This window comes from Leptosomus discolor, chromosome 4 (genome assembly GCF_034619465.1).
Source record: "Leptosomus discolor isolate bLepDis1 chromosome 4, bLepDis1.hap2, whole genome shotgun sequence".
NCBI lineage: Eukaryota > Metazoa > Chordata > Aves > Leptosomiformes > Leptosomidae > Leptosomus > Leptosomus discolor.
Genome location: NC_141394.1, coordinates 11936522 through 11962662, shown reverse-complemented (window position 1 = coordinate 11962662; position 26141 = coordinate 11936522). Strand labels below are relative to the sequence as shown.

The window sequence follows — 26141 nt, the reverse complement described above, 5'->3', positions numbered from 1 at the left end:
AATAGTATGAACTTGCCATGCCCAGAGGTGTCAAGATCTCATTTTCCAAGAATTGCTTACTCTCTGTTCCTAGGTTTAAGTAAGCTTTTGAGAACCATCCATTTTCCTCAGTCCAAAGCATTTTATGATTTTGTCCTTTATGGCCACAGCAGCCTGCACTTCGCTTAGCACACTGAAGAGAACTGCTGTGTTGGAAGAGGGCTGCTTATCCACACACACAGGCAGCAGACACTGAAATCAGAACCCAAACGGTTTCTTGTCAGCACATGATGTTCAGAATACAACTCCATTGCGAGACAGGTTGTGCTTTTCCTCCAGAGGAAGAAAAGAGAAGGAAAAAAATAATAAAAAGATAGAAAAAGACAGGAGCAAAACACTGTACTAGGGCTTGAAATGACTGAAAACAGCTAAAACCAACTAGTCCTCCCCTCAGCAAATACCAATCACAGGAGAGCACTGAGAGGGCTGCCAGTTTCCTTAGCTGTTCGGACCTGCCCAGCTAGCGACCTTTACTAAAAAGAGGAAGTCCTTCTTCAAAAGCGAACGGAGCCCGTCAGTTCTGCAGGAGTTTCTTTTACGCACTCGCTCTGTCATTCCCTTCATTTCATCTTATCAGCGAGGCTGGGGTACCTGCCAGATGGCGCGGGGTGGCCTTCCCAGCAGAACTTCCTCTCGGTTACAGGCGAATTGGCAAGTGTCCCAACGCCAGATCTTCACAACGCCGTCTCGCCCATGCAGACTTTGTAGGGTGATTTCAATTTCCTGCATCTAAAATGGACAACATCATGTGATTTAATCAGACAAATCTAAAACCACAGCAGCCTGAACAGAACCTAAATCTAATTGCCTAACTCATTTAGGCAGCCCCAAGGAAACCCATGTTTCAGGCAATTGCACCATTTGCCAACTGGCAGATCGGAAAGCAGAGGTACAGAGCATCAGCTCCTTTAAGATCACACCACCAATCAATAATGGGCAAGAGCACGCTCCCAGTGCCCTCAAAACTCTGCACACTGTTTCTTCCTGCCCACTGTTATTCAGATGAATATAAACAGGTTACCTATCCCCCATACCTCTTTCTTACGTAGCAGTAGATGATAGCAAGTATCCCGCTCGTCAGTATTCCTATACCAATTCCCACAGCAATGTAGCGTTCGTAAGAATTATGTGCATATGAATTTAGCGTTAAATGTTCGCACCTCTCGCCATTATAACCTGCGAGGCACCTGCAAAATAAATATACACCATGCAAAAATTACTCAGAACTTCTTACGCTTTGTATTTCAGAAACACGTTGGTTTTCATCAATTTTAAACAATTTAGAACAAGTCTAGACGAGGATGGGCTGAATCTGATGCTCAGTCAGAACCTCTTCACTCCACCAAGACTACCAGTTGCCCCAGTCTATCTAGTTTAAAGCTAGCTCAATACTGCAGTCACAGCAGCAAATGCAGTCTAAACATACCCTCATCACAGAGGGTGTGGACGAAGAGCACTGTGCTCTGCTGATCCTCAGCTGCTATAACGTCTCCAAAGGCCAAAGCTGCCCAGCATGGACCCTAGAAAATTTTAGGGGCACCACAGTCCTGATAGACATGTACACAGCTGCGGAATAAGGGAGTTGCAGCTGACATCTTGGAAGATCCTACCCGCTTCCTTGTGCCCACTGTGAAAACCTACTTATTCCTCTACTACTTATTCTAGCACCAGTTACGATTTGAGATGCCATCATGGCAGTGACCTACAAAGCTGTGACTTTTCCCTCTGCCTTCCTTAGTATCACACTAGCACAGCACTACTGCCTCGTTAACAGTCCTGAGCCACCATAGCACTCAAGCCGTGCCAAACTTCAAGTTTGCAAATACTTGACTGGCACTTGAAAGCCATGCTCTGCTGGAAATTAGTCACATGACATTAGCAACATGTAGGAGACATGCCACTGTCGTTATTTTGTAAGAAGAACACTTAAAAGCAGCATTCTTTACTTGCATATGGGTTTCCTCAGTTCGCTGTGGAAAGCACAGAGCCCATTGATACAATAGCTGTGGTGTTCTTCAAGACATGTCTGCATAAGCTTCAAGAGCTTTGGCTGCTCTGTGTAGTCAACTGTGAAAGGGGAAAAAGTCAAGTTACATTCAGGAAAAAAAAAACATTGTTTGCATATACTTTCACAACTCAAGTAGAACGGACATTGCCTACAGAAGACACTTAATACAGATTTACTGTGATATTCTTGTGACCAGATGCAAACACTGCTAAGAGGAACAAGCTTCTAAGACCTTCCAGCACAGCTTTAGAGAAAGGACAAACTGTAAATAAGTTACTTGCTCTTGAGAAGCGTGTATAAATATGATCATAGGAGATTCACCCCAGCTAACATCAGCACCATCCAACCTGCAATCCAATGAGAAAAAACATCCCAGGAATACCAGGGGTTTAGGACACAATGAGAGCATTGAATTATTCTCAGTATGCTTCTCAGTCTGAAATCAATTATCAGTTAACTCCTTTTTTCTTTTCCCCATCACAAGACAAACTATTGCATTTCCAATGCTGCTGCCTGCCAGCTCCGCAGCTACGATCGCTCCCTCCCTCAGTTCTCCACAGTTAATGTTAGCAGAGTATCCCATTACGCTTGCAAGCACCCAAGACTGCCTGGAAGGTCTGTCCGTGCAAAAGCATGCTCCATGACTATTAAGTTTCTGAACTTGTGCAAAACTATATGCAACCAGGTCAGTAAGCAGGCTTCTGCTTTCAAAGCACAGAAAATTACTACCTCATTGCCAGCCATGGCGGCTCAAATGGGAATAAAGGAGAAGTCAAAACTGTTCTCGGGGATCTTGTATCCATGTGACATATGGACAGAAGAGCACTTGAGCCCAGGAGCGAGGCACCCTGCTGTGCAGGAGGGCAGAGCCAGCAGGAGGCTGCAGCATGGGAGCAGGGGTGCGGCAAGTGAAGAGAAAGCTCAAAAGCTTCACCACCAAAGCAAGTATCTGTTTGAACCGGTCTCTCTACTCAGTTACAGGAATTGCTGGTGGGGTGGGGTGTCCAAGCCATGTCTTACTATTTCAGGGGACTGTTTTAGTGACAGCTGAAGGTGATTTCCTAACCGAGTGTATGTCAACACTAGCTTTCAGTGTGACCACAAGAACAACAACAACATGCGGGAAGGTGACAAGGTCGGCTCAGAGTGACTAAATGGTATAGGAAGAAGAAACCTTCCTTTCTAACTGCTGAATCAAGGTCTGGAGATACTACATTGATGGAACCATTCTCATAGATGTAAGCCTCTAGCTGTCCTGGCAGGCAATTTGAGATTCCACGACACACTTTTCAGCAGTCACACCACCAACCCCCCAGATCAAATTCCAGTTTGAGTCATTTAATGGCAGGAATCCCCTGTGTGCTCAACTAAGCGATTTTTTCTTCATCCTTTATGTAGCTTCATCACAGAGATGACAAGCAATGGTAAACAGCTGCTCTACTCTACACCCGCATGTTAAAGCAATTCACAGCTTCACTTGTGAATCATGTGGTTTGGACACCTAAGAGGCATGATGCTATCACTGTTATTCAGATCAAACAACACTACTTTGAAAATAGTGCCCCCTCAAACCTGACAGAGTAACCAGAGTTCCAGCTTATCAAGAGACCTAGAGAGAACAAGTAACAATTCCGGTCTGCTTGAAAAAAGAACATGCCGGTGTACTATGCTTTCACGGGAAAAACTACAGAGGTGGAAAAAGCACATCTTGCTTTAAAACAAACTTCTTTGGGCTGAGAAAAGGGCATCTTTTCCAATCTTGTAAGGAAAAAAATCACAAGTTTCTCTTCACACTCTGGAGATGGCAGACCTAAAGCTGGAAACGCAATGCTAGGAACTATAAATCAAACCCAGAGTTTCGGCTTAGCAATGAAGCAACAATACACACACGCCGAAGGATATGCCAAGGCTGAGGCCCTATCTCTACTGCACACTACGATGCAGCAGGGCAGTACCTGAAGCGGGTCGCAGGGCGGCTTGGCACGCAGCATCCCCTAGCAGGCAGCCCCATCCTACCACAGCTAGGCCGTCCCCACGTACTGAAAACAGAACGGCATCCGTGCTGCAGCAGTCCCCGTGCAGGGCAGACACACCCATAGCCTTGAACCACACACTCTGCACAGGAAGAAGTTGGCGCTGGCTACATGTGAGCTCTAGTACCGAGCTCTGGCTCTTTTCTGGCTGGCTCTGGGAACGCTGACGACAAGCTCCGGGGACAGGCTTGTTGGCCGAGAGCACAGTCAGCCCAGGATCAGGCCTTGGAGGGACAGATTTAAGGAAGAGAAGAAGAACTTATGAAAGGACAGATTTCAGGAAGAAAAGACAGATTTTATGATGAGAGATGGATGATACTGTTTTCTGCACAGGAGGGCTGCACGATGCTCACTGCTGGGGAAGGCACAATGGAAAACGAAGCACGTGGTAAGCACAGCTGCAGGCTCGACATGCCAAGGAGATCCAGGATGCAGGGAAGAGTTTCAGAAAATCGGCAATGGTGCATTCATGCTTCCCCCATGCCTCTCCTCAAACACTTAGGCACCAACTGTTTTGAATCACCATTTCAGCACAAAGGGGGCTGAAGAGTGCACTACAAAACCACCAAACATAACCACTCAACAGCATCCTTGAATTGGTGTTTCCTGCCACCCAAAGTCCTACTCTTCTACCAGGCCCTGAGAAGGTGTCTACTGCAGAGGTTTAATATTTCACTTATATCTCTGCCATAGGGAGGAAAAAAAAAAAAAAAAGGAAGGTACAAATCTTCATGTCAGAGGCATGAAATCCCCAGCCACCTCTACTCAAACTTCCACCAGCTGGATTCATACAGCCAGAACATCCCTCCTCATTCATCCCACTGCTGCCGAGAGGTGGCAGCCTCCCATCTACCAACGGCTGGAAGAAACCTCCCTTCATGCAGGTACGCGAAACCTCTTCCCCCGAGTCCCATGAAAGTTAGTATTGTCATTGGAAACAAAGGCCAGCCTAGAGCAGAAGCCTGCTTAGAAAGCATTTGAGACAAATGCCTTGCTTCATAGGTGACAGACGGACAATGAATTCCTCCCTCACTGTCAGCAGCAAGAGCTTTGTCCATTGTGGGCTGCCGATGTTAAGTGTACACACAAAAATTCTAAGTGCTAATTATTCTGACACTGCAAAAGTACAAACGACCTCTGAAAGAACGATGAGTCTTGAAAACAGAAAGAACTGTTTTCTAACCCATCCCAGAGCATTACGCTAATTCATATCATATTATCCATCTAGATACTAAACAAGCTGTTGAATAAACACATACATGTGCCCTTTCATGTCACGTGAGGAAAGAAAAGCACATGCTGTGTAAGCACTTGACAGTTGCCTGTAACTGAGTCATTCAAACAGATACACTCGACAAGATCTGACATGAAATCAAAACTACAGGTATTTGGAAGCCTGGGCATGCCAAAACTGACAGACCGGCAACAAAGAGTCAGCCACTAAGACCATGACAGCTCAGCCTTCCAGTATGGTGCATCTGGGAGGAACAGGAGAGTCAGAAAGGGGAGAGAGGGAAGGGGTCAGCCCCAGGTTCAGGGCCTCCCTTACAGACTGCACAGAAGCAGCAGCTCACGGCAATGAGGGGATCTCATTTTTTCCCCAGTAAAACGAAGCCCTTCCCTACTCCTAGCTGCCCATTTTGTTACGAAGGCTCCTCTTCAGCCCAAACAGCCTCAGAAGTTTTGTCCCTGCAGTGTCAGCTCCCAGCCAGGCATCCTCTCCATAACCTTTTCCCCCCCCCCGGCTGATCACTGAACCTAACATTTCCTAGCCCCAGCACTGGTGATGAGTAAAGCTTATGTAACATTAAATAAGGAAATAGGACATGATGTGGTAAATAGGAGGTAAATAGAGTGCGCAGAAATTAACAATTTTCCACAAACTGCACCTCAGTCCCCAGAGGACTCGCAATTCCACAAAAAAATGCCAGTTTCTCCAGTGATACTTAACCAGGAATTCATTTTCTTAGGATCTAGCATTACTGAACCTTGTTTATAAACCTTACTATAAACTTAACTTGCACAGGAATAGGAGCTACAAGAAAAATTGAGAAATACAGGCAGTTTCTTTAGTGACTCTACGCATTTCTTTTCAATCTTCTTTCTGGAAATGCTGTTTTCTAACTTTCCAGTGGCTTTGGTCCACCACAACACTTTTAACTACCTGTGTAAACATGTGCTTGAATGGTTGTGAATTTGCTCCTACTTTTGAGAGGAACACACTCTCAACTAAAAGCACTGGCATTTAGTTGACTTGCACTTCCCATGAAGGGAGACTATTATAGACACGGCTGTGTCCCTGTAAATAAGCCTCTTATTTGTTGAAACACAACCTGTAACTCCTGCTTTCTAGAAATAATACAAACAGGGTACTCAACGAGTCACAACATATTCTACTTCATTATACTCCTGTTTGCTGTATGCAACTCCGGAAGAATCGTATCACACACAAACCCACTAAACCAGACCACAGTGCTGTGCTGATAAATCCAACTACTGCAGTCAAAAATCAACATCTTCTTGACTCCGCACACTTATGTATACATATAGGTATTATATATATTTTACATACATATACATGAAACCCACACATATAGCATATGTACACATGAAAGTAGATACATCTACAACACTGTACCACTATGACAAATTAGACACAAAAACCACCAAAAAAAGAACAGTTTGACTTGTTACGAGAAAAAAACTTATGGATCTACTAAAACAAGCTTGTAAGACATCCTGTGATGACTTACCATTAACAGAGGATGATTTGTATGCATATTTATGTTCTTTTTAAAGTACAAAGACGTTAGTAAGAATCACAGTTAAAATCCTTTCCTCCTTTACTGACCTGCCAAAACCTCAGTTCCACATCGCACAGTTCTCCAAAAGTAATGACATCACTAGCACCTGAAGTAACATCAAGAATGCAGCTCGCAGGATAAACACAGCGCTCTGGTCTCAGATGTTGGCAGGCAAACAGCTTGAGTTCACATTTCAGTCAGAAAAGAAAAAGAAAGAATAGAGAGAGCTAGCACTCTGAAGAGAGCTGTGGAAGCTGCGATAGCCGAAAGCAAAACTGCAACAAAGAAAGAAACTACTGAGTAACAGTAATAAGAGGCATCACTTGACATTAGGCTTGCTGCATTCTCGCTTGCGTGCATAAAGATTCACACTGAAGACAGATAGAAACCAAGCAGCAGCTAGAAGTAACAGAAACAGCCATGAGAAACGCAGATCGTCTACCCCCATTAGCCCTAAAATATCTTCTTCAAATTGTGACTGACTTTGGATAAGTGATCCTTCAGCTGGTCAATGCTGAGCCTACCCGAGCTGAGTGGCAGCTACTACTTCAGGGAGGTTTTTAAGGCTCCATGAAGAAAGCAGCTCATCTCATAAATGAAAGACACACAAAATTCAACAGTGTCCAAGTGATAGCAGCATTGTCGCAGCTATCATCTTAACAGATTTTGATACTGGTTTTGTTTTTTTTTTTTTTTTAAGTGACAGATTAATAGAGACAAACAGAACAAAAAAGAAGTACCTTCAGTGTTGTTTTTTGTCCAATTATTCCGTAAGTCTGTGCTGAGTGATGAAACAGTAATAGCTGACTCTTCACTCAGTGCCCCCATTGCTGTGTAATGCAAATAGATGCTTACTGTAACAGAAAAACTCAGTATATCTATTCAAAGTTCATTTCAGCCAGAAAACACATACCCACTTTATAAAATTCTGACACAATGCACCAATAACATTTCATTTAAAACATTCTTGCCTCAAACTTCCTTTTGTACAGCACAAGTACAATTGTGGGGCAACAAACTACTGTTTGCAGATTTCCAAAAATACATATCCATTCTGTTCTCCATTCTACTATCTTATGCAATGTATGACACAGATACCTGTAATATAGTACAATGTTACACCTATTTACCACTCTAAGTATCTTCGTTTCAAAGAGTCTAAATTATACCCTATCAGTTAGAATTTCATCCAGGTTTGAAATTGCTAAAGCAATTCTGCTTCGCAATGTCTTTGCATGCTTCCCACCCCTACTGCTTGTTTCAGAAAGAGGGAACTATTGTTCAACAAAGCCTTGTACCTTACGACATTGAAAAGCCTCCTTCAAACCTACCTTTCAGCAAAATATAGATCAGCATTCCAAATGCCATGGCAAGGAGCTGCTTTAACACCTTCTCAGCTCTTCTTTCCAGATGGCTCGCTTGTTCTGCTTATCTGTGCTCCTGTGTTTTCTCTTGCACTTATATGCCATGTAGCGTCATCTGCTGTTCTCACCAATCAAAAAAAGGTGCAACTGGCAACAACCTCAACCCCCAGGGCAACCACACATTTATTTAGGAAACTGCTATTATCTTGCAATGGGATCAGGTTTTCTTTTGAAACCCTGGTTTCCTATTACCTGTGGGCATAATCGTGCATGCAAAGATACAGTTTTCAAGAGAGAGCTGGTATCTGCCAGAGCAGATCAATGAAATACGGCGAAACAGAGGTGAGTGCAACGAGAAGTGATGCGTTGTGAAAAACGTGATCTCTTTTCCCTTAACAACTCAGGTTTTGTGTTATTTCCAGGAGGACAGCCAGCATCCAGGATGCCACTCTGGAGTTCAGGGTCCAGGGACGAGCCCCTGCTTTGCTCATACTCCTTCCTTGGTCCTCCCAGCATCTCAGTTCCCTGCCATCCAGAAGAGGAACTGCGAGAACAGCTGGTGCCAAGATTAGGATGTGATCAGACACAAAGATAACGGATCTCCATCAGTGACTGCCAGCAAGAGGCCTTTGATCACAGGCTCTGGCGAGCCCAGGTAGCATGCTATCACTTTTCATTCAGCCCTCCCATGCGCACAACGCTCGGAAGCAAGGCAGGCCACCAGCCCTGCATGAGGCCAGGGATTGCTGGCCGCAGCTACGTGTGGTCGTGCAGGGCAGAAGTTGAAAGCTGACAAAGTGCAGGCACCGAGAAAACAGACTGAAAGAGCAGGTAAGCCGTTGCCCCCTCTGTTAGGCTATCCCTTCATTACTGCTGCCACTGTAGTGTCATAAAAGCCCATTTCTACCTTTTCAAGGAAGTGAGTGTGCATCCTGGGAACAATCATACTTTTTACATAAAGTGTTGGTAGGTCTCTAAGACATACCTGTCATACACATTTCTTATACTAAGTCACTCTCCACAGCCCCAAACGCTGTTCAACTTCCCAGGTCACAGGCAGCTTGGAACTAGTAGGACTGGTCTCCCTGAAGGGTACTTACGTAGTCAGACATACTAGAGCAACTCATCAGAAAGGCTCAGTTCAGTAAAATACTCACACATCAATAACCTGACTCTCACCAAAGGAGAGCTACACACTTCACCCCAGCAACAACTTTTGCTTTCTCAACTGTGCAACAAAAACATTTCACCATTTTTTATATTTTAAAACCAAAAATCTTCTGATCAATGCTGTAGAAAGTCCAGTCAGCTCTACGCTGCACTCTCCTCAGTGATCTGTAGGATTAAATCTAACCACATGTCAAGGGAAAAACACAAGCTAGTTATGCACATTTTAATTAAGCGTTCCCCTGCTCATGGACTGCATTCCAGGAGGCTTTTCCCTTCCTTTGCTATCCTGAATTGCTGTATGCCTGCCTGCACACTGATCGAATGCAGCTTGCGCACTCCCCGGATTGACAGGAGCGTTTATGCCTACTTGGATGACCTCTGCTATCAGTCCTAAGCTGGACTAAGTCTCATGAGTCTTGCTTTCAACAAACATCTACACAATGGGAGCTTAATCCAGCTTGAATCCGAGAGGTGGCTTTGTCATTAGGCAATATGGCTGGGTGCGGTAGGCCTGTGAGAAGGCTTCAGTGGATAAGGCCGTGCCTCTGTCTGCCACAGGGCGTTTGTGCTTGGACCGGACTTGACCAGGTCTGGCACACAAGCATGCTTTTTGGGTTGGTTAATAGGCCCTTCCCTCTGGATGCTCTTTCTGGTTGTTCTCCCAGTGCAGAATACTCTCACAGCTGTGTCTGGCAGCTCTGAAAATAGCACACTGTCGAGTGAAACCTCCATCTCACTGGCTTTTGTGTTTTGCTAACCCATCCACCACAGGCGAAAAGCGAAAAAGCTTAAGATGCACAACAAACTTTGTAGGACATGAAAGAGGCAGACTCACTCAAGCGACATAAGCAAAACACTGTAAACTGTTATTCTGCCAAAAAAATGCAGAGATGATTATTGTTAAATTGAAGAGAACAAACACAAATCTAGAACAGCACTGTAAACAGATGAAAAAAGTAACAACTGAATATGCAGACCTCCATGCGCTCCACTGTTAACACACTGATAAAAAAAAGAAAGCACACAACCACCCCCAAAACTATTAAAATGTTTCACCAAGACTAACATAACAGTGAACGAGTTTTATTCCATCTTAGTTAATGATGGGTTGATCAGTCTAAGAATTATCTCCCTAGGCACCTTGATCCACCTAATATTTATGCTACCGCTTAAATTTAAACAGATAAACAAAGGTCTGCACTGTTGGCACTATATGTTTAGTAATGATTCTGTCAACCTCTTCTGTAAGCACTGCATTAAACAAACCTCCCGGAAAGTCCACCACAAGAACAACTGGCACAGTAAGTGATGCTCCACCTTCTTTCTTTTATTACAGTAAATGCATTTCTTTACTACTGCCGTTACACATTTAGCTGCCGTGCTTTTTTTTCTTCCCCTTTCAAGTTATCCATAGCCCACTGGCAAACATCTATGGCTCTTGATGAAAATAAAAGTTATGCCCACTGAGATAAAAACATGAAGATAAAAGTCCAAACTGGCTCCCACTGACTTCAGTGGGAATTGGTGTAGGCTCTTCATGTCAACAGTGCACACACTCAGTTCAACTGGCATCTCAGCAGTAACACCACTCCAGCTTTCACACTGCATGAGATAGTCTAGGTCCATCTTGGATCTAAAATTTTTAGGAACAGAAACATATTGACCTTCACCTATATTAGTCCTCTCTAAGCAGCAAAACATTGAAGCCAAGGATTCACAGGGCTGAATTAAAAAATCTCTTCATGCAGTTTCAGAAAACAAGAGAACAATTAAATGTCTTAAACTTCCAACACAAATATTTTAACAGGGATCAACTTTTGGTTTTGTCTTCCTCTTCCCCCCCCACCCCTCCTCATGATACATAATGTACATACATAGTAGTTTTAACTACATTTACCTAATTAAAGCCCGATCCAGCCCAGTCATCTATTCAGGTGTTTTTTGTGGGAAGAGGGTATTATGCACCAAACCATCTTGTCAAACAAATCCAGACATGGAAGGAAAATAATTCTGGCCTCAATTCTAGCTACTTATTCATGCATACTTCTTGCATATGTTTAAGGTCAGAATTTCACCAGCATTCAACCTTACTCGACTATTTTAAAACATGTACTGAACATTTGTATTCATGTCAACATTACTGCCTGGCAGCTGAAACGTCAGTCTTTTACTCCTTTCAGATTCAAGACTGCTGCTCTCTCTAGGTGTTTTAAAACAAAAATATTTCAAGACTTCAAACTACATCCAGCATGCTTCATGACCTCAGAGCACAAACCACATTTTAAAAAGTTATCTAGCACATTGAAATTTAGTTTTTGTACTGTTTGATCAAAACTGAGGGTCCCAAGAGCTTAAAAGGCCTTGGTAATTGCACCCATCCCAGATACACAGGTAGATTCGTAATTCATGCTTCCTTCTTCCTTTTCGCACACATCACTGACCACCACCAACATATCTGCGCAAGCTGCATTCTCCAATCCATTTTTGCTCACAATAAGTCACTAAGAGGTAACACAAAGTATTTTAACATTTTGTAAACCACCAGGTTTAGCGTACTTTACATGAAAAAATAAATACAATGTAGAAATAAATATTTTTGTAGTATAAAATATATGTTTTGTGTATTGATAAATAGAACAACTTGGGATTCTTCTTCCAAGGTAGCCCGCTTGCTCTAGTAAATGAGCTTTTTAGCAACTATGAGTGTGTTCTTCAGAAGCATTGCAACAGTCATAGGTCCTACCCCTCCTGGCACTGGAGTGATAAAGCCAGCCTTCTTCTTCACTTCTAAGAGAAAACAGAAAAAGGTATTGACTGAGAATGTTTCCAAAAACTTGGTTTATTTTCCTTCAGTTGCCCACATATGCCTGACTGGCAATGAGCATACAGGACTGCAGCTTGTCAAATACTGGCGAATACGCAAAAAGTTAAGGCAGAATCTTACTACAGCCACAACAGAACACAGTCAGGATCGGGGCTGCAAGGCAGTTTTCTTCACCCAAATATTATTACCCAGGGGCTAGTTCTGGGGCATGGTTTCACAACCTGTTCAAGCTGATCTACCTGCAGCAGGCTGCCCTTTCCTCACGGGAGGAACACACACTCACGTAGCCTGTGGTCAGACAGATAGAAAGTTAATCCCGCCAAATTCTTTTGGTAAGGGGCAGCTTTTCGTAAGGGGCAGTTTTTCACTGTTTGACTTGGCTGGGCAGGGCAGGGCGACTCCAGGATGGCTGCACAGTCTCGCGTTACACCCATCTGCCAGCTGTGATGCTGCACCCTCAACATCCAGGAGAGCCACGGAAGCTGGGGCTCTCATTCTGCGGGTAAAGAGAAGACTTCCAAACTGTGCGCGTTCCTGAGGAGCAGCATGCAGAGCAGGAGTCTGCTGTGACTATCAAAATCAACAGCCTCTTTCCCTGACTCTGGCTTATGCCTTCTAACAAAGACATTTTACAATCACAAAGGGGAACTCAAAACCACAGAGGGAGAAAGTACCATTACCTGGTTGATATTTTTTTTCCTGCCTCACAATATGAGCAAAGAACAAAACCAAGAGCTGTCTTAAAGGAGAAAGAGATTCTAGTAGCAAAATTCCCATTGCAACTTCAGCCATAACCACTCGGCTCCTCCAAAGAAGACTCTTTTCTTTTTTTAAAAACAGTGTTACGAGGGTGCCTATAGTGAACTAGGATCCAGAGGCGCAGATCTTCCTGAACCCTCAAACAGACAGGAAACTCTTACAGCTGAATTAGCTCCAACCATGAACCATGTTAGACTATCCAAAGTTAGTACACACCTTGAATGCTTGTCTTAAAAGGTAAATATGTACCAACTTTTTTTTTTTAAGCATTTAAACGAACAACTGTCAAGTTAACCTCTTTGTATGAGGAATTACTATAACATAGCAATAAATCCTGACTTGATGTTGTTATCTACTGCACAAAATGCAATCAACCAGAATTGCAGGTTACCTGAAAAGGAATTATATGCAACCGGCTGGGAATTCATTGCATGACAAACTGTAATGAGCAGTTATTTGCTAATAATGGTTAGTACAAATGCCATATTACTAACTTGATTACCACAGAGGTTTTCTTCTCAAGTGCCACTGTGAGAGGTTTTTTGTTTGTTAGTTTGGGGTTTTTTTTTGCATACACAGAAGAAAACTGAGCAAGCAAAACTCTGACACAAGCACATACGTTTCCACTGAAGTCACTACAAAGCAGGACCTATACTTGGCTATGAGAACAGATTGATGGATTGTCAACTAGGCACCCTGATTCTGAACAAACAATAAAACTTGCTCCTCTTTAACTGTATTCAGCTTGAATATACATTGTGCTTTACTACTGAGAATAACAAGGTCTCACAAAAGAAACATTACAAGAGAACTTGAAGAGCTGAATTTGTTTGGGGTTTTTTTTGTTTGTTTGTTTTGACAGAATATTTACTAGATTTTAAGGGAGGGTAAATGAAATAAAAAAATCCACTGTCTGAACTCCCCAAGACAGGGACCTCACAAGACCATCTGCAGAAGTTAATGGTTAATATGTCACTGAACTGAAGAGCAGAAGATTAAGCTTCATTGGGAGGGTTTTAATTACTCAGTTGACTGGTACCACCAGATATAATGGTAAAATATTTAGAAAGGTAAACAAATTGCAATGTGGGTGGTTTTTTTTTTAACATGTAAATCGTAACAAATGAATTAGGATCTCACATGACAGTTATTAATATTCTCAAACACAAATAATTTGTCGTTTTAATAGTTATACTATTTTGAACTACCTACCATTTGAGATTGGTATTTACGGTTAATACAGTTACTACAAATTCCCAGATTAATGTCATAATTATTGAAATGTACCCACATCTGAAGTAAACACAGTAATTAACATAGAAAATATTTCAGGCATTTTAAACTGAACTAAGCATGTTTCCATGGCAATGTTACAGAGCTCTTTTTGCGGTATTATTCAAACTACTATCTTACTTACAAAGAGGTACAATCCACACCTGGACCATGCCTTACGTAAAGAAAGCCTTCTAATGAATATCATGTACAACCTTCATTGCCTCTAGTGTTAGTAACCACGCTCAGCAGTAAACACACAGTGCACCGTTTTCACAAGTCGCTGGGGAATTTCTCTACCCATACTCCATCATTATGGAAATCCCTGCGGGTCAATGTGGCAGAAGACCTATTTTGTATCAGTTAGCATAAAACCACCCAGATAACTTATTCACAAAAGCTGATCCACATTTTTAAATGCACAACAGGTGTCTAAGTTGGGGAAACCACCTTCTGATAAGTTTCCATCTGTAAGAGTAAATACAGGTATGGTGAATGCAATTTTCCAAGATTAATGCCAGCAACCAAAGGGGGAAAAATAACTTGGCCCTCAAAAGCGTAAATTGATTTTCCTTTCCTCGTAAAGTATAGTAGGCCAAAGCACAGTTCCAAGACATCATTTCAGTGTGACTGATCTCACATGGGCCCAGAAGGTGCTGCTCTGTGGGCTCCTTCACAACATCTTGTTTCTGCTTCTCAGGTATAGCGTAACTTGGTTCCTAACTTTAACTCTGCTTTCTCGACACGCATGCTGCTCGCCCAGGCATTTCTCTGCCAATGTGGAAAATGTTGGCATGCAAATTAGGTGCCTATGGGGGAGGAGCTGCTATTTTGCAGCTTCTGTAGAACCTTAAAAATCTTCCTTTGATTCTTCAGAAGAAATGAAATGTAGATTGTTTCCTTGAAAAACAGGATCCACTGCTTTGGAAACAGCCCTTCATTCCTAGGTTCCTTTAAAGCTAAGGACATCAGACACCTAGTAGGGTTAATCACACAAACCAAGGGCAAGTCTCAACCTGAAGGCAGTTCTGGGTCTGGTGCATCTGCGTTAAGTGATGCAGAGTAATTCCTGCCTAAGCACTGTTTCCACACAGCTTTATTAGTCGCTGTAAAACTACTCTGGATCACTGCATCCCTGCATAAGCGCAAATCACGTGCTCAGCAATCATGGTAGATATCCCATGTTCTGCTCTATGCATTCTGGGATTCTTCTCACTATGCACTGTGGGATATCAACCAGCAATCATCTACCCCACTTCTCACAGCTCCTTCTTGTTGATGTTATCCCTACGTCTCTTACTGCAGCTATTTTAACAGTACTGTAATTCTAATAGTGCATACATCTTTCTTCCTCCAGTACCTCTAAGAGCCAAGCAACAGAGGCATCTTGGGCAGAAAAATCCAGCATAAAATTATGCACAAAGACAGGTGGATGGGATCATGCTGTAGCCTTGGGACAATAAGCAGCGGCAGCAGAAATGCAAGGTATCAAAGATTACTTCGACCCCCGCATAACACGCTCTCCTGTAGCGGAGTACCTACCCTTGGCCATCCAGCAGCTCACTGTCACCACTGGCAATCAGTCACTCTGGCCTTCTGGCTAGCACAGCCTAATGCTAACACTCTTATTTATTTCTTGCGCTATTGGAGTGTAACAATAGGCAATGCTTCCCCTGATTTCTGCAGAGAAGCAATATGGTGACAAGATTACACTGGCTGGACTTTTACTAACTGCAGAATGAATGCCAGGTCTTCAAAATCAACGGAGAAAGTAACTAACAAAAGCTACAGCAAAAGCAGCCAAACATCCACATTCTGTTTTCGTGACCGCTGTTTGGAAAAAGCTGCACAGAGAGATAATTTGGAAAGGATTCAATAATCTGAAGAGAAGCCTACAGCCTGGAAGGTAACACAATGAATGCAAAATGGCAGCAAACAACTGTCAGAAGCAGCTGCTGTCACAAAGCCTGTGTTTCGCACAAACTGCAGCTAAGATACCAGTGCAGGACCACCATTTCCATTACGAAATGGGATTCGAAGATTATCTTGGCAAACCTCTTAAACCACGTGAGCATGTTTTAAGAAACATTGCCCGTTACTTTATAGTCATTAGTCCTGTGGCTGATGAGGACAGGATACATTTCCTTGTTTTTCATTCAACTGATTCTTTCCTTTTTGGTACCCTTGGTCTATCCAGAAATGGTATGTGAATCTGGTCTATTCTCCACCTTAAAAATATTCAACATACCATATCCCTGGTTTCCCTGCATTCACTATGTACAATTATCCCTCATTAAAAAAAATTCCTAACATACGCCCATCACCCTTCACCATATTGACCGTTTGTTGAGGCACTCTTTCCTGGGAACCCCACCCTGCTCCTGGTGGCACCCATTTTCCAGAATCTCTTTTACATTGCCTACACTGTGCACAACAGACGTGTCAGGAGAACGGTTTTCATTTATAAACCCCTCTGCTGATATCGCAACTACATCACCTATGAAGGTCTTAAAGGATTTCTTTTCTACATAGGCATCCAACAAAGACTCAAACCCCAGCATTACTGTCTGCTTGTCAAAGATATGGGAGGAATCATAACGAAATACAGGCAGCATTTAAAGCAAATCCTACTCAAGTTCCATACACTTTGGTTTCATGGTCATTTCCAGTTCCAGTTTCAAAGGTTAGCTACTACATTTGTGTGTTACTATCCTGCTCTACCAGTCACTCCTGGAAATGGTGCTCCACCCAGAAAAGCCGTTCCAGTTAAATGCTTTAAGTTGTTGCTTTATTTCATGTTCCTGGTCCTTGTAGCCCTCCTCCCCCCTCAGCTGTGGCAACAAAAGCCTTATAAAACAGGGCCAAGTACACCCACACGTGCATTACCCTGTTCATAGAAACATGTCTCTGATTCTGTGACTGAAACTTGCTGCCTGGAAGTAACTAGAACAGCACTGGCAACAACCTAAGGATGCCACTGCTTCTCCTCCTCCCTGTCACTTCACCCTCCCTCTTGTGCCCCCTCCCTTGTATCTTGGCAAATTCTTAACATAAATGGGGGCCAACTGGACATGCTGTGCTGATTATATATGGAGAGATGCACACGCAGTTTAAGGTATCCCAGCAATATCAGGCTAGGTACCTCAGCACTTCGCAGCTGACTCCACATGCATTGTGTTTTCCTCTCTTGTTCTTTTAGACACCTTGGAACTGCATAGTAAATTACTCCGGACAAAAAATATCCCTTTTCTGAGGCGGACACAGTTTTGAGTGTCAAAATAAAGAGGACACATGGGGATGGGGGAAATCAGAAACACTGTTTAAAGACATTCCGTAACACAGCCTGGGATTTTTGCACAAAATCAACGGTTAAGCCTGACAAACACAGAGGTACCCCAACACCATCGCTACAAAGCCAACCATTGTAGCAGCTGTAATAGTTACACACACAAGTCTGATACTGCTAAATTTTTGTAAGAAAACTAAACAACCTTTTTTGCTCCTCCTCATGTACTGGAGTTTAACGGGCAGCCAAAGCATGTTCCTCGGCTTGAGGGTGTACACACACGTACAGCAGCATATGCCAATGGCCAGTCCTCAGCCTGCTGTGGGAAGCACAGTCAAGGGCAAGGTCTCTGGCTGTGAGTGACTGCATGCAACTCTGCTGCCTACAGCAGAAGTGGACATGACTCAAACAAATGCAGATTTTAGAGCCTATTTCAAAACTTCAAAACTCATTTTTTGAGCAGCTATCAAATTCTCTCCGCCTGGGGTAGGAATTTTTTCCTCCAGGAATTCCTTACATTGAATTTAGTAATAAACAACATTAAAAAAAAATAATGAAAGGTCATCCTTTGGTTGTTAAACAGATAAAAATAAACTTTAGTGTCTAACCTACCCCCTAGACATTAGAAGAGGGCATCTAAGTACTGCTAGGATATGACTACTGAATCAAAACACTTTCCACCCATCTAATAAACATAATTTCCACTACAGGAGATACTCAGTCAGATGACCTGCTGAAGTAAGCCACTTCCATCTATTTCTTATGAATCAAATTTAACCTCCGATTGCCCAGTTAAACCTATGCTCTCCCCACAGCCACATTTTTCTACTTAAAGAAGTGAGTGATGAGACAAGAGGTATTGGTGGGCTACAAGATGTTGAACAGGTGCTGTATGTCACGCCAGCCATTTGGGTACCTGGCCTTAACCTGCAAAAATAATTTTTATTTCAGCTTAAACATAACTTCAGTCAAGTGACCAAACAGAGGAAAAGGCTAAAATGATTTGCTACACGAATACGCTAGCTTGTTCCATTTCTTAACTGCCAAATCAAATACTTGGCAAGGGTGATTTACTTCTCAGTATTTAGAACTGTATACACTGAGACTTTTTTTTGTTGTTAGAGATTTAGTCAAACTTTCACCGATACCAGTGAACCAACAACAATTTCCCTTTGGCAATGCACAGTGAAATGCTACTTGCAACTGTAGTGGCATAATCCAAGTTGAAGTTCCTCCCTCTTTTTTGGATCTTCCCTCCCCCCAGGTCAAATCCTGAGAACAACCCACAGCAGACATGACGAGACATATACAGCGCATTGCTGAAACTCTGAATCACAGCCTTGCCATTGAATCTACACCTATATTACATTCAGAAGGTCTCACATTTAAACAAAGAAAAGATACAATTTCATGTGTCTCAAAGTTACAGCTTTTTTCCTCCCATACCTGCTAGAGCAAACAAAAAAATCCTGAAAATTCTCTGTACTTCAGTTCTGAAAACAGAAAACATAACCTTTTACTTGTGATAGCACAGGTAGGATAACCAACCAAACAAAAAAAAGTAGTTGTACTCTAGAAGTATTTTTCCACTGGAGCTCTATTACACACTTACAGTTATGCATTTCCAAATGCACACAGAGATGATCTCCTAGCTGCACTCATATGGGTAATTTCGTTAACTTTAACAAACAGGAATAATGTATGATGAGTAAAAGAAGCAGAAGCTAAGGGAATGATGTAATTACGAACACATACAGCTGGCTAGAAACATTTGGAATATAATTAAGCTTTGAGACATTATGCCAGCCAACATGTTAATAACTGTGAAAAAACCTGTGGGTGATTTTCATACTTATCAAAATAAGGAACTGTTGAGAACCATTAATAATGTGGGTAAACGCTGTCTAAGCTTCCCACACTCAACTCTCAACTGCAACAATCCTGCTATTCCAGTCTGGAGCTCCTCCAGAGCACAGATATTTAATCAAGTTACATTGTGAACTTGCTCTGCAACACATTAAAGACAAAAAGATCAATATGTAACACCAATTTTTATCTGTTAGACTTGTCTGGACCAAGATTTTCAACAGCTTAAGATGAACCCACATTAAACCTTAACGTAAAGGATACTTCTAAAGCAGAAGTTCACATTTCCACATACGAGTGTAGAGTGAAGGCATCAAAGGAGCCTTGAGAAGCTGAAGGATAATATTATCTGCTATTAATAGAGGGAGATCCTATACTTGTGAACAAGAGCAGAAATTGGTTTTATTGCTTAGTCTTGAAACGCTTCACAGACTCACAAAGGATTAAAGAAAACTGAAGACAAGCATCTTCTGCCACAATACTGCCATAAGAGCTCATCTGCATCTCTTAAAGGTTGCTGGTATGTGTAATTAAAAGTAACACTTCCTCTCTTAAATAACATGCCATTTCTTAAGAGCAGATATACAAACATACAATTTGTTTTCTTATTTAAGTAAATAAACTAGGAAAAATTCCTGCAAGTGTCATCTCTTTGAGACACTAGCTATTTGAAACATTTATGATGAGTGAATCCCACAAACTTCAACACATTTATCCAACAGGTTTGTATAAAGAGTGTTTCACTGACCTTCAAAGTCCACATCCCCGACCAATTTGGTCTTTCCTGTAAGAGGATCGTGGATACGGTTGATGCCTACGTCAATCACAGCTGCACCTTCTTTGACCATATCCACTGTAACCAGCTTTGGGATACCTGGAATCACCAAGATATATTTGATTAACATAGCCAAGTAGTCTTAGGTCGGCCATCAGTTTCAAACTACATCAAGGGGTGGGCATGCACGTGTATGTACGCACAAAAAAGAAGGTAACACTTTCACTTCAATTTTTCTTGATACATCACACACAGAAAATAATCATTCCTCAGTTTCACATAAACTTTGTAACTGTAAGAAAAGGTGGTAATTGTTCATTTGACTAAATATTTCCAGCTAAACCTGCTGTCAAACATAGCCAACATGACCTCCGTAAAGAAAGTACTTGCTGGTTTGCGGCAGTAAGTCCCTTTCATAGCAATTCCAAAGAGAAGCTGGACAATGAAAAGATGCTCTGCAAGTCACAAGAAGCCATTAGGCCTGTCAGAGGTCTGCCGATCCAGAAATACTGCCAATGGCGAAGCAATCTGTGTGCGTTACCTCCACAGCATTTTCTTTAATCTTTGCTTTTTTAGTATCGGTATTGGATTTGTGTTACTCTTGACTTCTCTGACTTCTCATATATTTTGTTAGCTGCACAGCACTTCAAGCAGTTAAATAATGAACATGTACTATGTGAAATACCTTTGCTACAAAAAATATGCTAGCATGCTGAGAGAATCTGATTTATCCTGCCATCTTATCTTTGATTCCTGTCATTTATAAGCAACAGATAGATGACAAGAAAAAAATAAAACGGCCAGCTCAGATCTATCCATAATAAACAGCATCAGCACAATCTGTAGGTGAGAAGCAACTGCCTTTCAAGTCAAACTTTCTCCCCCTGATCTTCTCATAAGTGAGCAAGAAAAACGTACTGGATGGAAAACCCATTGGGTAATTATACCTGGAAAAGAACCTCCAATGGTACTTTACGGAAAGGAAAGCGTGTGTGGAGGGAGGACCAGAGAGGCCAGATGTTCATTTATGATGTCACTGGCACGATGGTAGAGAACGCTTTTTATTTAGTAGAGGCACTTTTTATTTAGTAGGTGCAGATCACACAAAGCTGGAAAGAACTTTAAACAGATCAGCTAAGATTTCAAGTGCCACTGGGAAAAAAAGGAGCAAAGCATCAAAAATCATTTGACAGTCAACAGGGAGAAAGGAAAGACACCACATTTACATACAAATAATTACCCCTCACAAAGGCAAGACAGCAAAACACTGGTTAGGCAGTTTTGTTTTGTTTCTTTTTTCCCAAAAAAAGAATTTGGGATTAGATCAACTGAACACAGACACAGTCACGCTACCGCAAGACACACACAGAAGTCCTAATCTGTTCAACATATGACATCAGCTGGGATACTATATTCTCTCTGTGGGTGCTAGACTTCTCCTATCTGTCCATCCACATCTCTATGAAACACCGAGAACAAAGAGGATTATAAGGAAACCGTGCAAAGAATTAAATACCTTTTAGATCTCATGACAGCCTTCAAGGACATTAAATACTTTTGCCACAAGAAGAGGAACTATGATTTTTTTCCATATCCATGATCAATGTGACACAAATTAACAGACTTAAGTGTTTCCCTTTCTGCGCTGTTCAGAACTTTTTAACCACAAGAGCAGAGGAACGTTGAAGCAAGTAGGCTGAGGAGCAAATAAAGAGGTCTCTATCACCAATGATCCGAAAAAGCAGACTGAACTAGAATGTAAAAGAGATCATTTTGCTGCACTAGTATGGACTAGATGGGCTTTCAAAAGACCATTCTTGCCTTGCTCTTCTACCATTTCCACATAGATGCAGTAAAGGGGAAACGGAAAGACCTCCTACATTCAAATGTTACTTATGTGCAGAAGACACTGCTCTGCCTCTTGCACTCCTTCGAGACGAAGCAATTGACACTTAGCAAACACATTTACCAAAATTTGTTCAAGGGTGGAGGAAGGCAGCCTGAGACTGAATCTGGGATAACTGAGGCTTTTCTATGTGAAGTTTCTACTACTACTACAAAAAAGAAAAAAACCAACCCAAAGCAGAAGTTATGCAATGGGATTGGGTTTGGTTCAAGAAACACTCAACTAATAAGCAATTTTAACGACACTGGCAACCCCAGCGCAAGACACCGATCTCTCATGGGGGAGCTTCTACAAAACACCATGTCCTGCTACTCATGGCAAACTGGGCTACCTTCCCCGCTTGACCATAGAGGCCCTTGCCTCAGCACTACACACCATCATCTCTCGGTGGACTACATCTGCGTGGTGTCCTGGGGTACAATTTTTTTGCTATTAAGAAACTCCAGCATCTTGGCATTCATCACAAAGATGTTCAACAGTCAGGAGCCAGAAAACCTAAAAGGCCACTTCAAGTTCCAGAGAAAAAGCTGAGCCAATGGCTATATGTTTCCATTCTGCACAGCTGAGCTACCTATATACATAGCAACAGACACCAAAACAGTTATTTAGGTATTGAAACAACTTAAGTACAGAAATGACACCCAAATTACACACAAAATCTGACCTGCGTCCTACCAAAGGAAGTGGCAAAACACCATTTTCTAAGGCAGTAGGCGTGGACAGCAAATGTCTTCCACTTGTAAAGATCACTGCCACACGGGATTTCAAACTGCAGGCAGCACCGCACATTTACTTTGAGGAGATCGATCTAATCTAGCTTCTACAACGTGCTGAAGCTAGAGGTAAGGCTTCTCTGGCATGCCAACAGCTCCACTTGATGCACAGAAAAGACCTCCCTTTCAAGGACAGGAGTTCAGTAGGATCCCTCTCTGCAGACAGCAATTTTAATTACAAGAAAGGCTATCTTCAAACAAGCATGCTAGCACTGCTTTACAAACAGCAGCATCATGCATGACCAGGTATCTGAAAGTTTATGCCTGGACAGTCACAACAAATGAAGCATCTCCCGGAACGTGAGACCAAAGTCACTGCATGCTGTCCAAGAGCTGAGAATACGAAGTCCTTACACATCATCCACGTTAGCCTATCACACCTTAATTAGAACAGCAGCAATCTTTTCTCTGCATTCACTTTAAACGACTTCCTACATTTCTTTCCTACCATGCAACCTCCAACTTTGAGTGTCAGGAAACTCCAGCTTCAAAATTACAATTCACTTTCTTGAGAAATTCTGTCAGTTCTATGTTCTGTGAGGAATGTTCATACTAGTAAGAATATCTCCAAAGGGGAAGTCTAAGCTCCCCTCTCCCCACCAAAGCAGCTTTCTCACAGGTGGAGAGTAGAAAAAAGGGAAAAGAAAGCAAACCTGTACGGTTTGAGATTGTACTCTACTGGAGGTAAGCGCTGGTATACGAGGGCTTTGGCTTCATTTAAAGTGCTGGATCGCAGCCAGCTTTTCATTTAGATACAGGAAAGCCAAGAACTTTCCTAGCTCTCCATTTCTCACTCCCCCATAGGACACAAGCTTGAAACTCTGCTTCTAGTGTTGAGCAAGCCAAGACCTCAAATTCTTTCCTATGCCATTTGATAACATCTGGCTGCGTGTACTTCATCACACTCTTATGCAATCAGTTTCAAGCTCGCTGGTAATTGGATAATGCCTCAGCCTTATGGGGTAAGTGATCTGTGTGTGATAGGGATGGAACCATATTAACGGAAGCTGCACAGTTACACCCTTTGTAAAATGGTTTGATAATAGGCCAAATACTTAATAGCAACAAATAAACTAACCCCCAAACCAAATGAGCAGATCTATTTACTTAAGCCTACTTTACATACCAAGTAGGAAGAGATAAGTGTTAGAGCAGATTCCTAAAATGCAGTAACTGAAGAATGTGGGAAAATCTTTCCTTGGTGAATTTTGTAGAAAATGATGAATCACGTTTTAAACAAAAGAGAAACAAAGCCCCACCTAATCCCAGATTAGGTACAAGGACCATAAATTAGCCAACTCCTGACGAAGCTAACCAGCCACTATCTGAATAATATCAGCAATTCCTATACAAAAGGACAACAGATTATGTCCTGAGGGACAGAACAAGTAGCCCCAGAAGAATTTCATCTGGCATTGGGCACCCCCGTTCCTTCTCCTCTTTACCCCCTCTCCAAACCTAGCAGGCAGATGAGTCTTCTCTTTCAAGGCAGACTGGAAAGCCAAGACAGCAGAAGCAGCAGGTTGACTAGTCAAAGACTGCCTGCTGCCTCCATCACCGCCCTGGAAGTACCGTGAGACTACGAGCACCACAGGTAAAGCTGCACTTTTCTACTACGGGTTCGGGCAAAAAAGAACAGACTCCATGGGATGCCTGTACAGGCAGGGCTAGCAGGCCAGGATACGAAAGGCTGCAGCGGGATGCAAAGTGCCCGGTGTGCTTACGAGGAAACATTATACTTTGGCTAGAACTGCAAAAGCTGTGTGGTATTGAAAGAGTTTAGAAAGCTCCATCCAGAAGCAGAGACATGGATTTTAGGAAGTGGTAGGCTGGACAAGAGCAGCATTGTTGGAACTTCTGATGCAAGTAGCTGGGAGGGAACGAGGGAAGAAATAAACTGCAGGGACAGCTACAATCAAAGTAGGTAGGAAAACCGGGGTCCCAAGTTTGGGGGCGAATGAGAGACAACATATGAAGATGGGTATTCTTAAACTCAAGAGTCAAAACAGAAGCACCTGATTTGAACATTATGAAAGCCATGAATGCAAGTGAAGAGAAAGCTCCGAACAGAGAGAGTGTCACTTCAGAATGAACAGACCTACTGCAACAAGTCACTAAATGGGGAGCCAGAATGTGGATGGTTCTTCTAAAAATATTACACAGGAAGAGGAAAATGAGAATAGGAATCTTGGTCTTATATGCAGACACAAGCAAAAAGCTGTTTTCCATTTGCACATCCTGCAGAGTGACCTATGACAGCAGCTGTTTCTACCTGGAAGGGTAGAAGTTACCTTTTTTGCAACGCTCACCGAACAGGTCACACATTCTGGGAATGCATGATCCCAAAGGTACAACGTGCACACTTCTCAAGTAAAAGGAGGAACCTTAGAGGGATTCCACTTTTCTAAAGTGTAATCTTCCCCAGAGCACCCACTGGGGCAGGGCTGCACACTGTTTGCACAATCTAGCCTTAGGTTTTTTCATCATTCCAAGTATATCTCATATCGCGTCATGAGTGTTGTATCGTGCTCCCAGTACACACGACACGGGGAAAATAATGTGAAAAACAAACGTGGGTGAACTGCTACTGAACTGTTTAACTACAAGCCTAACTGATGACATACTACATTCAGCATAAAAATCAGAAGCAATGATTACACTGGAAGCCATGAATTTAGATCAAAAGTGACTAGTTTACGCCCAGTTAGCACAGACATTATCATCTTTCCTTCACACTGCGTGAATTCTGGTCAGGCCCACAGCAGAGCAATCACATGTGGGACACCTGAGCTGTTTCTTGCTCCTGACCTGGCATAGGAAAGAGATAGTGCAGTTCAGCGCTGAAGCAAAGGGCATCTCACCCAAGAGGAAGTCAGGAACTTCAGACAGGTACCTATCTGTCTTCGTCTAGAAAATAAGTAGGCAAGACTCTGGTCTTGAGGATGATGAAGAGGGAGGAAGGGAGAAAAGAGGAAAGGCACAACAAAAGGAGGATATCCTCAGCTGTAATGGGACACAGAATTTTACTAAGGTTTTTACTAAGTTGAATTGTTTGGTTTTGGGTTTTTAAGTTAGTTTATATTTCTATTTATAATTGCTGTAAACAAAACCCCAAAGTTGCTCAGAAGCTCAGAGTTCTGCTTGTTTCTTTGTTCTAGACTAGTCAAACTGCAAGTATTTCACTCTATGCTGCTTTTAGAACATAGACACTGATCTTTCAGACCCCTTCCTCTAGGCGATTCTCCTTGTCTCCCTCTTTACA

At 42.4% G+C, this 26141-nt stretch overlaps 2 protein-coding genes across 3 annotated transcripts in view; both read right to left on the bottom strand.

Moving 5' to 3' along the window:
• Nucleotides 1-26141, bottom strand: part of LOC104354133 (methylenetetrahydrofolate dehydrogenase (NADP+ dependent) 2 like) — a 78341-nt gene that overhangs the window by 32207 nt on the left and 19993 nt on the right. Inside the window, exons 7-8 of one of the 2 annotated variants that reach the window (XM_086464163.1) lie at nucleotides 20174-20299; nucleotides 12093-12205 (exon numbers count right to left, since the gene is read on the bottom strand). In XM_086464163.1, the coding sequence (XP_086320289.1) occupies nucleotides 12093-12205; nucleotides 20174-20299 (239 nt within the window). Of the gene's footprint in view, nucleotides 1-12092; nucleotides 12206-20173; nucleotides 20300-26141 lie in introns of those variants that run through there. The other variant, XM_086464162.1, reaches the window with a different exon arrangement.
• EPGN (epithelial mitogen) lies at nucleotides 678-8252 on the bottom strand. Its single transcript, XM_009960943.2, has 5 exons — nucleotides 8216-8252; nucleotides 7625-7714; nucleotides 1986-2106; nucleotides 1074-1226; nucleotides 678-768 (listed from the first exon to the last, which is right to left on the bottom strand). The coding sequence occupies exons 1-5, from the start codon at nucleotides 8250-8252 to the stop codon at nucleotides 714-716; spliced, it is 456 nt and encodes a 151-aa protein (XP_009959245.1). The 3' UTR covers nucleotides 678-713.

Bases quoted from the DNA above. Each gene is read 5' to 3' on its own strand.
- EPGN (XM_009960943.2), bottom strand. From the start codon at position 8,252: ATGGCATTTGGAATGCTGATCTATATTTTGCTGAAAG. The intron at 7,715-8,215 runs GTAGGTTTGAAG...TGCATTACACAG, and splicing joins GATCTATATTTTGCTGAAAG to CAATGGGGGCACTGAGTGAA. The intron at 2,107-7,624 runs GTACTTCTTTTT...CCCCTTTCACAG, and splicing joins GACAAAAAACAACACTGAAG to TTGACTACACAGAGCAGCCA.